Consider the following 15,483-nt stretch of genomic DNA (forward strand, 5'->3'; position numbering starts at 1 on the left):
GAAAAAAGAGTGCGACAGACAAGAAAACAGGGCGAGGCACGAATAAAAGGTACAAAGACGTTTACGAGAAAAAGGGAGAGGTGAGGAGGAAAAATAATAAATACTGAACCGGAGCCTGTATTAATGGTTTCACACTCAAATATAGGAAGACAACAGCTCCAAAAAGCATTTTATCTACTTGAAAAAGGTGATTCTTGCAGTCAAACTTAATGAGCTTATCAACAACCTGCACACCTTGAAAGAGTAAGGTTGTTGTTAAGAGTTGGACCGTACTGACAATCTAGAGTAGCATCAATCAAACTGTAAAGCAAGGAATCACTCTCTGTATCTACTCATGTGTGTGTGTTTGTGTCCTTCGCATATCTCGAGAATCGTGCATCCGATCTGCTTCACACTTGTCGGGTGTATTGCTGGAGACCCAAGGATGTGTTAAAGTTGGTGCAATATTAATATTAATATCAATATTAATAATCTTTGAATGATAACGATCTGTGCAGCTGTGCACTTATGTAACGTGCAAACAAGTTACAGCAAAACACGGGTCTTTCTTAGTTTGTAACAAGTTCTGAAGTTGGACTTATGTCACTACACAACATGTGACAAACATCACGTGACAACCGTCGCTACAAAACTTTCATGCAGGCGTGTAATATTCACGTCTCAGCTCCACTAAACACTGACTAAACCCAACGTACACCTTACGAGCGTTAAACAAACATGTCTGATGAGATAATTGACTCAATAGACATTGTATCTTGGCTTGCCTTAACTCCAAAATACACAAGGAATTGGTACTTTAGGATAATACATCCCTGGAGGGCGAGCAGAGGCATGGGAACTCAACAAGGGAGCACCACTGCCCTTCACATACAAGACAGTACTGGACTACTGCCACACTTCCACTACCCTCCTGGGAAAAAAAATACAGTAATCTCAAAAAGCCAGACGGGTCACCGCAGTTATCCACTTCAAATTTGTACTTGAACTAAAGATAAGACTTAAGCAAAGAAAATCAGCTACGGGGTACGAAAGGGAGGATGCAATTTATCAAAAGGGACTTTTTTTGGTAATCTTTCCCCAAAAGAGGGATGGCATTCCTTCACATCCCCTCTTAAAGTGGCAGTAGGCAGTATATATTTTTGGCATCATTGGGCAAAAATTCCATAATAACCTTTCAGCATATTGTAATTCAAGTGTTCTGAGAGAAAACTGGCCTTTTCCACCCCGTGATGGAAGACTTTGACCAATCACAGGTCATTTCAGAGAGAGAGCGTTCCTATTGGCTGTGCTCTGGTTATGTGACCGGAACTTGGCATTCCTTCAACAGATTTCACAAAGGCTGCCGTGTCACAAACTTTCTCATTTTACAGCATATTTGCTCCAATCTCACCTACTTCAGCTTTAAACCTATCCTTGTTTATAGCTCTTCACAACTCACAGCACTGTCCTGTATGTTGCCTCTTATTCTGTAAAAAACAGTAATATATGCAAAAGTTACAGTAAAAAACTGCATGCAAGAAATACAGTTTACAGTTGAAGCCGTGCTCTGCTGTGTCAGCATATGCAATGTGAAACGTACCAAAACAAAATGTAGAAACTTTTTTTTTTTTTTATCTTTGATGTTTTCAGGAAAAACCGAAGAGGAGGATCCAAAAATAGCAAGCTAAGAGTCTTTCTAAATCCTAGAAACAATAAACTGGACCGGAACAACAACACACCCACACTCAAGAACACGCTGGAAAAATTCATTATGTTTTCATTGGACGGGAACAGACACACTACAGTAGAGCTGGATGTGCATGGTATTAATGTAGTTTATGTATGCATTTACTGTACCCACACATATATATATATATTATGTACCAATATACACCAACAGACAGACAATGAGAAAAGAAAGTGACAATGAGAGTGTGATACACACACAAGTCACACTACTGAGGCCATTCTGATTGAGTGAAGAAGAGTTTATGTGTGTGTGCATGCCTTTTGAATGTGTGTGTGCATGCCGTGTGAATGTTTGTGTGCATGCCTGTGTGTGTGTGTGTGTGTGTGTGTGTGTGTGTGCATGTTGCTGACATTTAGAGGCAGGATAGTGTGTAGGCGTGGGGTTGCGCGGTGAAAAGGCCACACTGTGTAACACTACAGTGGGAGGCCATGACAGACATCTGTGTGGGGTTGTGTGTGCGTGGGTGGATGTGTGTGCATGTCAGTGTGTGTGTGCATAGCAGTGAAAAGGGAGGTACTGTAGTAACATTGGGAGAACGACAAATCAAAACAACTAATACAATTGCGGGAATCAGAACCACCAAAACAACCGCTGCACCAAACTCCATTCAAAATTTGTACATTTAAAGTTTTGTTGCTCATTTGCAAATGAACCTGCTCTACTAAACATGACTAAAAGACCTTTAAACAATGCACTAGGAGTCACTTTATAATTCAGCATACATCCAATTACCAAACACAATCAACATTTTCTAGTTATTATTAGTTTGCCTGTTGCTCCTTTGCTTTCTTCTAAACCAATGCACTGTATCAGAAGAGTCCCATAACAGACAATACTGCTCCTAAACAACTAAAAAGTTACCATTTAATTTAATAAAGTTGTAGTTTAGAGAGGACACAAAACAAAGAGGATAAGACTCCTGTTCACTCTTCTCATTTGGATGACTGTCAAAATAAAAGTTTAAAGATGGGCTTACTTGGATGTGAGAGGCTGGTTGGTAGGAGGCATCACCACAGCCGCCCACACACAACCTGAAGAGGTTTTTCATCGCTGACTGCCACCACACACGTCAACTACACACATACCTCAACTACACACATAACCTTCACCTACACACTCTCAAACGCACAATTATGATGCTGCATGTATCTCACAGAGTTCGGTTTCTTTGTAGAGAACACACACATGTGCACAAGCACAGTTCTTTCTGCCACTGGCACAGGCACAGCCCCTGCTTCTGCCTATTGTAGCTGCATGGGAGACCCTGTAGCGCTGAGACAGCTGTGGGTCATCAGCTCATCAAGGGCCACACAGAGCAGAGTGAGTCTCAATCAGCTGCCTTCAACTCCTCTTCCTTCCTTGGACAGTTAATCAGTGAGATGTGTGTGTGTGTTTGTGTGTTTGTGTGTGTGTTTCCTACCTTGTCGCTGTCTACAGTGTTCTGGGATGTCCTGGATGCGATGGAGATGGTATCTGGTTGGCTGCTGCCGTCTCCCTGGCTGTCTCCATCTTCACCTCCCTCTCTGAAAACACACACACAATCAGAATATCTTCCTTTATATCACTGGCAACAGTTTCCAGTGTGAGAATGTGAGAACAACACTGGTCTCGTCACCTCGGATGGGACAATATTACCACTTGTGCTCGCACTGTTTTAATTCTTAGAAAGGTTTCAATCTGCTGTGCAGATTTTTTTTTAACTTCCACAGTGATAAGGTTTCTGCCCGCACTGCTGCTGTTTACAATGATGCAGTTTCTAGTTGTGGCAACAGTAGAGGTGGGAAGAAGTCCCAGGAAGTTCCAGGAATGATCGCTCAAATCACAGGTGTGCTACTGGCTGGAGGATTCACTCAATCAGTGGCTACATTTACATGCACTATATGCAGCTACACCCTTTAAATAACTTTAATTTCATGTCGCTCCCGTGGTATACCCTTGTTGTCATCGTTCTGCTAGTTTTGTGAAACAGGCTTTTCTTTGCCTTGCAAACTATCGGTAAATCCTTATTTCTTTTAACGAGTGTAAATGACGTCTATGTGTCCTTGTTTACCTCTTAGTGTTATTCCTGGGTTTGGTCAGTGCTGGTGCTTTAGGCATATGAAGAGGCTCCTTGAGCGCCCCCTTCAGGTGAGTCATCCTCTCCTGGATCACCTCCCTGATGTTTTTAATCCACTCCTGTTTAGCTTCCATGTTGGACGCCTGGAAGGGAAACAACAGAATAACATTATTAATGTACAGTTACACCTGTTAATGGTAGCAAACCAGTATGGACACACTTTTTTTCAGTTAAATATATATTTTTTTTACTTGCCTTTAGCACCGTTTTATTATCAGAGGAGGGGGTTCTTCCTGCCCACAGAGCAAATTTACATGGATCGCCCTCAATGTGCTCGGTCACCCCCAACTCCGACGTCTGAAGAGCAGCAAGGAAGAAATAATGTATTATTATCAAAAATGTGAGTTAATGACAGCTAACCATCTGTTTGATTAAAACATACTGATTCTCACATGCAAACACACACACAAGGTAAAAAGAGCAGATGAAAGCAGTGTAACAGTGAGATGACCTCATGCAAACCATGCATGGAAGCACACACACACACAGTCACTCACCAGTAGTTTGTTCTTGTACTGGTACTTGGTTCTGCCAGCTGAGTCTTTGATCTCCTTGCTGAAGACCAGTGAGAACTCGAACAGGAAGAGGTGTCGGTCCCGCCCCTTCCTGATCAGCGAGCGTGGATCCCAAACCTGGAAACTGTCCTGCAGGATCAGCTCGCCCTGTACCTCCAGGTTTTCCTCAAAGCCTGAGGAAGAAGAGGAGGACCAACACTTAAAAACAACCAAGCTGCTCAAAGTCTGAACCATAGACTGAATATAAAGATGGACGACATGACAGCTCCCGAAAGTGAAGCCAAAACCACTTCTGACAAACAAAAACGTGGGAAACTGGGAAACATTTCATGAGCTTAGAAATTGTTTTCCATACAAATATGATACAGAATGTTGACAACTTGATCATAATTATACAGCAGTATGGACAGTGTGTCTTACCCTCCATCATGGCGAGATGCATGGCGTCATTAGCTCTCTTAGGAACACTGAGCATCACCTCCAAACCATCTTTAATCTCTCCTTTACCCTCCTCACAGCATGACAGCAGCTCCTGCAGAGGGAGAGGAGAGGACATCAGATGTGAAGAGAGCGAGGAACAGAGCAGGAGAACGTACTTAAACATTGTGTGGTATTGTATCTCCACATTTGAAGACTACATATTCCATGAACCCTGGTTACTTCCTGACGCTCCCTCAGCTCTTCTTCTCAGTTTGTGTGTGAGTGTTTGTGTATCTACCTTCAGCAGTAGTTGGTACTTGGTGATCCTCTGGACTGGTTTGATGAGGTAGGAGGAGATGGAGTTGGCCAGTCCACGTCTCTGCTGAATGTCCTGTTTATACACACAGAGACGACATTACAGCAAATACCAACATAAAAAAATGCAATTGTCATAAATGTTAAATGTTCAATTTGTGTATGCATGCTGCTGTTGGTGGGACTCTAAACTTGTTTTAATGACTAAACAGCACCACTTGCTGACAGAACAAGTGAACTACACAATCATCACCATCTCCAGCTGCAGGAAAGAAATTAAAAACCTGCAGCTGCACGCAACTAATTTCCCCTCCAAATCTGAGCACTCTTCCTGACAGAGTAGCTACAGGAGTGCTAAATTCAAATGACAGACTGGAGTCGTGTTTATCTTGTTCTTGCTCCACAGTAAGCATCCATCATAACAAACTCCGTGCATCAAGCCCTCGTTGGTTAACCGCTGTGTTTTATACTGAAGCAGCACTTTGATCATGATGTAACACTGCTTCAGTTATTAGCGAGAGCATCTGTTTATTTCCCTGAAATTTGTACAGGAGCAAGTGTGTATAGGAGGAGATTACATTCACTGTTTAGAAGATTTAAAGAGTAACTTCAGTATTTGTCAACCTGGACCCTATTTTCCCACGTTTTTGTGACTAATGGGGACAACAATTTCTGAATTGATCCAGTATTGAGGGAGAACGCTGCAGACAGCAGCTATTAAACGGGCTGTGAGGGCAAGTGAGCAGCGTCAATGTAACGTTACGTCCACTAAAAGTGCTTGTTTTTATAAGTGTCTTATATATATAAGTGTCATGTCACCTCGCCAGAGCCTGTCATGGCAAAAACAAGCACTTTTAGTGGACGTAAATGACGGTGCCAGCTTGCCCCAATAGCACCATGTTGCAGCTCGTGAGCGGCTGCCGGTTACAGCGCTCTCCCTCAATACTGGACCAATTTCAGAATTTGTTGTCCTTATTAGTTAGTTAGACACAAAAACATATGAAGATAGGGTCCAGGCTGAAAAATACCACAGTTACACTTTAATTGTAGTATGCGATGACATAATGTGAATGGATCGGTGGCAGAATGATGAAGGGTCTACTCACGTCGAAGAAGGTGCCGGCATGCTCCAGTATGAGCTGACTGGAGTCTGGTTTGTTCTTACAGTAATCCACATAAATGTGGAACTTATCAGCCTGGAGAACATGAGAGGAGAGGAGAGGAGGACATGTTTCACATTTTACAGGCTCTATTCAAGCCCACCCCCCTTATTAGGACAGAGGACAGAAGTCACTGCCATGTTGTTCTGACACCATCTGGAATAAAGCGCTGACTCTCACCCAGGTGACGAAGCAGTGACCGACATCCTCCGGTAGCTGCTCGTAGTTCACCAGCTCCTTCAGGAAAATACTGGAAACACAAACACACAGCGAAAGATCACAAAGTGCACTTATTCTTTTTATACGGGTCAGCTGTTTTTTCCTCTTCATTATAACAGAAAACCTAATGTTTCTCAGGACCACTAAATAAAATCTTATCTTATGTTCTGACTTGACGCAAAACAAAATGAACATGTCTAGACCACTAAAATGTTTATTTTAAAATCCTGTAGGTTAGAAGTTCCTTTAAGATCTAAATGGAGTTGATGAGTAGAAGATGAATATTTCCTTGAGGAACCAACACAGAGATTTCTGGAAGTACCACAAGGAGATCAGAAACAAAGGGGTTCCTCTGGGAAACTTCTGAAAGTAAACCTGCACGACTCTTATTCAGCTCCCTTATATCTACAATATTAGAAAAAACCCAGAAAGCTTGTCTCGTGGTCAGTTTTCACAGTAAATCTCTAACAGTTAAGTGCGTTTCCAGCGCAGCAAAGTTGGCTCGACGCTGCTGAATGTGCAAGATGTCCGCAGTGATCTTGGCAAGTTTTTTTTCCATTCTTGAACTCGCATGCTGTTAAACGGTTGTTGCTATGCCGTGTGCTCGTTGCTAGGGAATTCCCACATCTGGTTTCAGAAAAGTCCAAAAGTGGTGGAAACATGGAGCAGTTTGAACAAAAGACTGGCTGATTCCCCAAAAAACAATCTCTCACTTGTTGTGGAAGTCCCAGATATCCTGCATGTTGCCGAAGATGATGTGCTCCTTGTTGGCGATGCCCGGAGGAATCTCCTCCACACCGCTGCTCATCTCCCACAGGTAGTTCTGACACACAGACACACAGACAGACAGGTAAGGTAAGGTGGACAGGAAAGTATTTGTTTGTTGTGTCAAAACTCCGTCAAGCAGAACGGTTTCTCACACCTCTAGACACTCGTTGAGGTCTCTGACGTAGGTCTTCTCTGTCTGCAGCAGCTCTGCCATGATGAACCTGAGAGAAGAAAAACAGTTCAGACTATCAAAGGAAACACAAAGAAGGATCACATGGGATGAATTATACAACTGGTCCTGTTTTGTGTCTGCTTCTTCCACAGCCACATGAGCCTACTGATGTTCCTCCATTGATGTTTCCTTCCTTACAAACAATTTATGACAAGACAAAACCATTTCAGAAAGCTGCAGGGGGGGGTGGAAGACTAGTAGACTGTGCTATTAGCACAAGTATGTGTCTTTGATGTCTTTAAATTAGGGGTGTCAAAGTTAACGTGATAATAACGCAATAATGTCATACTAGCTTGTTGTCGAGGAGGTTAAATAACGCTTCAAACTTGAGCTACATTTTGGCGAGGAAAAACTGTCATGGCCATTTTCAAAGGGGTCCCTTGACCTCTGACCTCCAGATGTGTGAATGTAAATGGGTTCTGTGGGTACCCACGAGTCTCCCCTTTACAGACATGCCCACTTTATGATAATCAAATGCAGTTTGGGGCAAGTCATAGTCAAGTCAGCACACTGACACACTGACAGCTGTTGTTGCCTGTTGGGCTGCAGTTTGCAATGTTACATGTGTACAGACTCGTTCTCTCTCTCTTCCCGCCTTCATTCCTGTACTCACTCTTTCTTCCTGGCGGACTTCCTCTTCTCCTCATTGACCTCATGGTTGGGGTCACGCAGTTTGACCTCGGGGTCGTCCGTCAGGCTGGCGGGGATAGTGTCCAACTCCAAGTCTTTATTGTCCTGCATAGAGGAGCATAAATGGATTGTTGTCAATAATCTGAAACAAAAATGGAAAAAAGGGAGTCTAATGTGTGTGTGTGTGTTTTCACCTCAGAGTTGACCCCCAGGCTCCTTTCTAGGCTTTCCTGGTATTTGCCCATGCGTAGGGAGAAGTCTCGGTATCGGCGGTCCACCGTGCTGACCCAGCGCTTCAGCTCCGACACGTGAGCATGGCCTTTCTCCACCAGGTTGTCCGCCAACTGGATCAGCAGCTTCACTTTCTCCTTGGTTTGCTGCGGGAAGTACATAAACACACAGATTACATACTGGAGGAGTGGCTGATGTTATGTGTCTCTACATGTCACTTTGCTATTCCTTACAGAGGGTGATATACTGTATTGTTACCTGTATATTTTATACTTAGATTGAATTGAATGTTGAATGATTGAAAACAAAACAATTTATCTCAGATAAAACTTTGATTAGAGTTAAGGGGACATTATTGGAGCAAAACTAATTGCAAATGTGTGTGGATAGTTGTATATCTGTATCTCAATCTGTGTGAGTAATCAGGTTTGTAAATGTGCAAAATAACGTTAAATAAACGTGTACTGACATTTGTAAATGTGTAAAGGAATCTGCAAATGTGTATTCAGAATCCCACGTGCATAATGTTGTAATGATGTAAATGTGTAAAAAAATTGCCAAATCTATATCAGATTTGCGAGATTTGCAAATATGTAACAAATCTGTAAATGTGTAAATAAATCTGTAAATACGTACATCAATCAGTAAATGTGTAACAAATCTGAAAAGGCGCACATAAACTTGTAAATGTGAAACAAATCAGTTAATGCATCCAAAAATCTGAAAATGTGTACCTAAATCTATAAACATGTAACAAATCTGTACATGCGTACATACATTTGTAAATGTGTATAGTAAATCTGTAAATACGTACATAAATCTGTAAATGTGTATAATACATCTGTAAATGTGTACATAAATTTGTAAATGTGTAACAAATCTGTACATGAGTACATAAATCTGTAAATGCGTACATAAATCTGTGAATGCGTACATACATTTGTAAATGTGTATAGTAAATCTGTAAATGCATACATAAATCTGTAAATGCATATAATAAATCTGTAAATGCGTACACAAATCTGTAAATCCGTAACAAATCTGTAAATCCGTAACAAATCTGTACATGAGTACATAACTCTGTAAATGCATACATAAATCTGTATGTGTAGACAGATATGTACATGCGTACATAAATCTGTAAATGCGTATATAGATATAAAAGCTCCACAAGTATAAATCAAAGTTTACAGGAGCGTAGGAGTGTCAGTAATAATGAGGATGTACAAGGAGATACAGTTTTTACATATGACGTCTACCGGCTCTATGTTCCCAGCAGTTCCTTTGAGGCTCAATAAAACTGCCAGTAGCGGATCTTTACAAACACACACACAAACACACAGACGGTGTACCTTGGCACTAAGTCTGAAGTGATGGTAGTCGTTGAGGAGCTGCTGCGTTTCCTCGCTGCTGTCACCGGGTGACGTGTGTGTGGCCAGGTAAACTTCACCTGACTCCTGGATCCAATCCAACGCCTGCACACACACACACACACACACACACACACACACACACACACACACACACACACACACACACACACACACACACATACAACAGATAAAGTTTCTCAGTAAACTCACTCCCTGATAAAATACACCAGATGTGCCTTTAGTGCTGCACATTTCCCCAAAGCCAAATTCTTTCTTTTTTTTTTGTTTTACTAAAACACACATCACACACTGACCTGTTTGGCACTGCGTTCAAATACCAAGTACTGCTGACACTGGTCCAGCCTTCGTTTCTTTAACGTCCAGAAGTGAAGGACTCTGTTCTCTCTCTGCAGCAGCTCATTCAGAATGGCTGCACACAAAAACACACATTAAAAAAAAATTACATTAAAACATGCATTTCTTCCCTAATCCCAACATGTGCTCCCAGATCACTGATGAGGATTGCAACTGCGCATACACAGGTTTAGTATATTATACCATAATACATCTGATTAAAGTCGATCCAGGCAAAACAAAACAAATTATATTGAATATGTGTGTAGGTTGATGTTATCTGTGTTGTTGAACTTAACTATTTTTCAGTTAGAATCAGTACAACACAAAGATTTACATAAATATTTGAACTTGCAATATGTTTTTTTTTTTCAGATTGTCGGCAGCACTGACCTTTGACCTGTTGTTCGGGCCCTCTGGCGTGACCGGCGGCTCCAGGTATGCTCACATTGTTCCTGTGGATGTACTTCAGAAACACCTCAGCGTTCCTCCGGGCCAGAGTGCACGCCTGGAGAACAGGGACACGGTGCTCATACCGACAAACTCGCACAATTCAGACACACTCTTCTCCGTCACCCAAGGACTTCACTATCCTTTATAAAATACTACCAGATAAATTAGCATTTTGCTGCAAAACATTAGTGCTCCTAACATCTGTTATGTGCATTTTAAACAAACTCTTGCATGTTTGGTTCTGTTTATTCAGGCTTGTATGAAAAATTCAAACATTGTCATTGCTCAAATTGTCACTTGCAGATTTTATTTAAAAAAATGGTGTAAAAACCTAGATATTTGGAAATGTAATCTAAATTTATAGGTGCCGTTGAAATAGTTTGAAATTAGCGCCGCAACTAATGATTATTTTCATTATTAATTAATCTGCCGTTTATATTCTAGATTAATCAATTAGTCGTTTGGTCGATAAAATGTCACAAAAAAGTGAAAAATGTCCATCCCAGTTTCTCAAAGTCCAAGGTGGTGTCTTTAAATGTCTTGTTTTATCGGTCCAAAACCCAAAGATATATTCTGTTTAGCATGATATAAAACAAAGAAAAGTAGGAAATCTCCATATTTAAGAGGCTGAAAACAGCATTTTCTGCCATTTTTTGCATGAAAAGTTACGAATAACGATTATTCCATTATTAAAATTGTTGGTGATTATTTTTGATAGTCGACTAATTGTTGCAGCTCTATTCAAAATGCCATTTCCTATTTTATGCCCTACTTTATTCTGCCTTATTCTTCTGTGTTATGTCCCGGTGTCTTCAAGTTAAGGCTAAAACATCCTTTACTGAATTTGACGTTTCCCTTATTTTCTTCTTATTTTGTACGTGCTTCCGCAGCCTGTTCTCTGATGTGTGAGCCAGCGAGAGATGAATCACCTTGAGGAAGGCTTCTTTCTGCTCCAGGTGTTTACTGATCAGAGGTAGGAGGTGTTCGCAGTCGGCCGACAGTCCCAGTTTATCGTGGCTGCCACACCAGTCTTCATCCCGGCGATACTCCTGCTCCAGGCTCTCTAACACACTGCACACCTGGACAGATGCAACGAGTCGGTGACACCGTAACAGCACTCAAAGCTTCCAGAAAAACACAAACTCTGACACTGTGTGTGTGTGTTTGATGTGTACCTGTTCAGACGTCTTGTAAAAGGCCACAGAGGCGTTGACGAGCTTCAGGCGGTCCTCCATCTTCAGCATCAACTGCTGCCAGTGAACGGCCACTTTCTCAGCACAGCCTCTGATCGCCTCTGGATCATAGTGACCTGCCTGCAGCATCATCTGGAAGAGAGGGAATGAGACAGAGAGCCATGCATGGTCATAATAAACAGCCTGCATCATCTCCTGGACGCAGGAATGTAGAGATACAGTATTCAGGATAACACAAGATATATAATGGAGTAAGTCTTACAAGTCAACTACAGTAAATAATAAAGTAAGAGTTGCAAAAAGCATGGATTTACCTCGGCTTTTTGTTGGACCTGCAGAGCACTCTGATGAGTCTTCTGGAGAGAGTTAGCATGGAAGAGAGACTGGAGGAAGAGGAGGAGGAGGAGGAGGAGAAATAATTACTATCAATTAAAATCACTGACTCATTAGTTCAACTCAACTTTGAAAAGGTTCCCTGTGGAGTTTTTGGCCACTATTAACGCTGCAGAGGAATGTTTTTATGTGCGAGTCACTGCTTATTTTTGCACTCGTGCACCAATTTTTAAATTTGCCAATTTGTATGCTTAGTGCATGAGTTTATCAGACAGCAGAGGTCTGCACTAACCAGCTGCCATCACGCCTTTAACAGGAAACTTTGACGACTTTCAACTGGCTTTGTGTCGCTGCAATGTGGGTGGTATGTGCAAATGAACGATGTTCAGCTTCCCTCCATATTATCGGCGCCCGGTGCTAACCGCTCAACCACCGGTAGATCATCTGGCAGACCTTTGCCGTTAAATGAGCGGGGAGCTCTAGTAACACGGAGGGAAGCTTAACATCGCTCATTTGCCCACATTGCAACGATACAAAGCCGGTTGAATATCGGCAATGTTTCCCTTAAAGTTGAAGCCAGAGAGCGTGTGCAGTTACCTTAATTGCAATGGAAGCTTGCTTCAGATCCTGTCTATTCTCAGTTTTCTCTTAAAATACAGGCAAGATTTTCTGTACAAGAAATTATAGCGGGTCGTCCACTAATCGAAAGATCAGGGCTTCGAACCCCGTCTGCTCTAGTCCACATGTTGAAGTGTCCTTGAACAAGATGCTGAACCCCAAATTGTTCCTGAAGGCTGTGTGCCATCAGTGTGTGATTGAGTATTTAGACTAGATCCTGATGGCAGCCTCAGCTGAATGCTGACATGCAGTGTAAAGCGCTTTGAGTGGTCAGAAGACCATTTACCATTTACATCAGTCTAATGGAGGATGCAGGCCATACTTCATGTTGAGGAAACACACACACACACACACACACACACACACACACACACACACACACACACCAATCAGAGTTCCACAGGAGCAGAAACCAGGCCAGAACGCACATGTTGGGTCTGGGCCAAAATGACGTGTGCGTGTGCGTGTGTGTGTGTGTGTGTGTGTGTGTGTGTGTGTGTGTGTGTGTGTGTGTGTGTGTGTGTGTGGGTGCGTAGTACAGTGCTGACCAAGGGGCTTCTACCCCTGTGAGTGCTAACACACTTCAAGAGTCAGCTATTTAAAGCACCGCACGGAGTAACACATACTGTACACACACACACACATGTTCACGCACACACACTAGTGTGTGTGTGTGTGTGTGTGTGTGTGTGTGTGTGTGTGTTAGCATCTGTTACTCTTCAAAATCAATGCAGAATCAAATGATTATTGAGGAGAGCCCGGTCCAATCACAGATGACAAAGAGTGAGTGAGTGAGTGTGTGTGTGTGTGTGTGTGTGTGTGTGTGTGTGTGTGTGTGTGTGAATCAGCGTGTGCACTCTCATCTGCTCCTATTCAAACCGATGCATACTGGAATAATTATTACTAAAGCACAGTAAGCCCGGCTTTGAGCAGCAATAATTAGGACGTGTGTGAGAGAGTGTACCTCTATGGCCATCTGGAACTGCTCATGTTCCCTCTGCAGCTGCTCGGCCTCAGACAGGGAGCTGGCGTTCACCATGCTGGCGTTCAACATGGACTCGCCATTACGAATCCAACCCAACACCTAGAGAGAGAGACAGAGAGAGAGATAGAGAGAGAGAGAGAGATTCAAAGCCATTAAAAAATTGCAAGACTGCAAATCTTAACATTAGAGGATACGTACTGTATGTGAGCGCATGCTGTGGGAGGGACATCTCCCACACAGCGTCTCACATAAACCTTGAAAATAGGTACATACATAAGGGATAATGTACAGCGACCGGTCATTGTTGTGAAATAAACCCTGACGCGGAGCCCTGAAGGTTTTTTTTTCACAACAATGACCCGCTAGCTGTACATTATCCCGCTTATTACACGGCTACTTACTAAAGAAATCTAAATTTTGATACAAAAATGATCCACCAGAGTTCGACATCACAACTGCGCCTATAGCAACGGTCTGTTATACATAGCAACGGTCTGTTATACATAGCAACGGTTTATTATACATAGCAACGGTCTGTTATACATAGCAACGGTCTGTTATACATAGCAACGGACTGTTATACATAGCAACGGTCTGTTATACTTAGCAACGGTTTATTATACATAGCAACGGTTTATTATACATAGCAACGGTCTGTTATACATAGCAGCGGTCTGTTATAAAGAAATAACACACCATAGAACGCCATGATGGACCAATCAGAATCGAGTATTCAACAAAGCAGTGTAATAAAGTAAGTTTAAGACAGAAACTATAGTAGGTAAAGAGTGAGTAAATGTAAAAAATATAATGTGAAGAGTATTATTAGCATAATGGAAGTGTCAATAAATGTGTTTAAAAAAAATTTAGATTTAGGAAGAAGAGTGTCCAAAGTCTTCAGAAAATGCTTTTTTTTCTAGAACACAAATTTGGGGCAATCTTGGAGGATACATGTTCCATACTGACTGACTGATGTGGATGGAATGTGCATGACAGATCAACAGTTGGACATTAGCAATATCAACTTTCTCTAAGATACAGGACCTAGAATGGTTGTTTAACTAATGTGCAGTAGATGGCAGCACAGAGATAAATAAGCACAAGAAGAAGAAGAAGAGCAGACGAACTCTCTCAAAAAGTTGAACAAAACCAAATTCAAATCGAGACCCTCCAGGCCAAAACATTGTTTTTTCATGCACTGATCCATTTTGAGATATTTTACTTCCATATCATGTCTTCTTTCAGACTAGGGGAAAGAAAACATCCGAAATACACATTTAGGTGTTTATTTTACTACTTTGTCTATTTGCGTCTGTATATCCCTCCTAAATTCACCCCAAGTTACTATTAGATAAGGCCTCATTTGCATATTTAAACATAACATTTCAGAGAACTTATAATACAAAAAATAATTATCTTAATGTCAGTAAACTGAGGAAGTTTCATGGTGATATCTATTACGTAAAATGTTTTACTCTATTCACCTGTAGTGTCTTAATGTATGGAATTTTTACAATCCATATCTTTAAAGGACGCTTTCTCTAAATTAGTTTTTTCTCAAACTCTGAGGCAGAAATCTCCACTTCAGCAGCACTTACATCCACCAAACTGTCCAGTTTCATTCCTTTCCATATTCTGAAGGTTTTCACAAAAGGGTTTGTTCATATATCATTCATAACCTGACTTATACAACATTTTATTCCTGAAAACATGACAAAAATTTATTTTTTTATGGCTGTTGACAGTATTTTTGATACGATATATCCAAAATCCCCTCTGTAAAAACCTTTGACTCCGATAAGATGACAAAATTAAATACGAATTTTGAACCTGGCTTTA

The 15,483-nt window shown here is 41.6% G+C and overlaps 1 protein-coding gene across 3 annotated transcripts in view; it reads right to left on the minus strand.

Moving 5' to 3' along the window:
• The window catches only part of kalrna (kalirin RhoGEF kinase a), a 160,026-nt gene that overhangs the window by 65,229 nt on the left and 79,314 nt on the right, over nt 1–15,483 (minus strand). For all 3 annotated transcript variants that reach the window (XM_074657762.1, XM_074657761.1, XM_074657763.1), the window contains exons 20-38: nt 13,624–13,743; nt 12,023–12,091; nt 11,691–11,840; nt 11,445–11,594; nt 10,456–10,570; nt 10,023–10,138; nt 9,688–9,810; nt 8,299–8,481; nt 8,088–8,209; nt 7,397–7,463; nt 7,188–7,297; nt 6,436–6,505; nt 6,202–6,291; nt 5,079–5,171; nt 4,781–4,892; nt 4,343–4,533; nt 4,041–4,142; nt 3,780–3,928; nt 3,150–3,252 (exon numbers count right to left, since the gene is read on the minus strand). In XM_074657762.1, coding sequence (XP_074513863.1) covers nt 3,150–3,252; nt 3,780–3,928; nt 4,041–4,142; nt 4,343–4,533; nt 4,781–4,892; nt 5,079–5,171; nt 6,202–6,291; nt 6,436–6,505; nt 7,188–7,297; nt 7,397–7,463; nt 8,088–8,209; nt 8,299–8,481; nt 9,688–9,810; nt 10,023–10,138; nt 10,456–10,570; nt 11,445–11,594; nt 11,691–11,840; nt 12,023–12,091; nt 13,624–13,743 — 2,235 coding nt within the window. The remainder of the gene's footprint in view (nt 1–3,149; nt 3,253–3,779; nt 3,929–4,040; nt 4,143–4,342; nt 4,534–4,780; nt 4,893–5,078; nt 5,172–6,201; nt 6,292–6,435; nt 6,506–7,187; nt 7,298–7,396; nt 7,464–8,087; nt 8,210–8,298; nt 8,482–9,687; nt 9,811–10,022; nt 10,139–10,455; nt 10,571–11,444; nt 11,595–11,690; nt 11,841–12,022; nt 12,092–13,623; nt 13,744–15,483) is intronic.

The sequence above is a fragment of the Sebastes fasciatus genome, chromosome 14 (assembly GCF_043250625.1).
Source record: "Sebastes fasciatus isolate fSebFas1 chromosome 14, fSebFas1.pri, whole genome shotgun sequence".
Lineage (NCBI taxonomy): Eukaryota > Metazoa > Chordata > Actinopteri > Perciformes > Sebastidae > Sebastes > Sebastes fasciatus.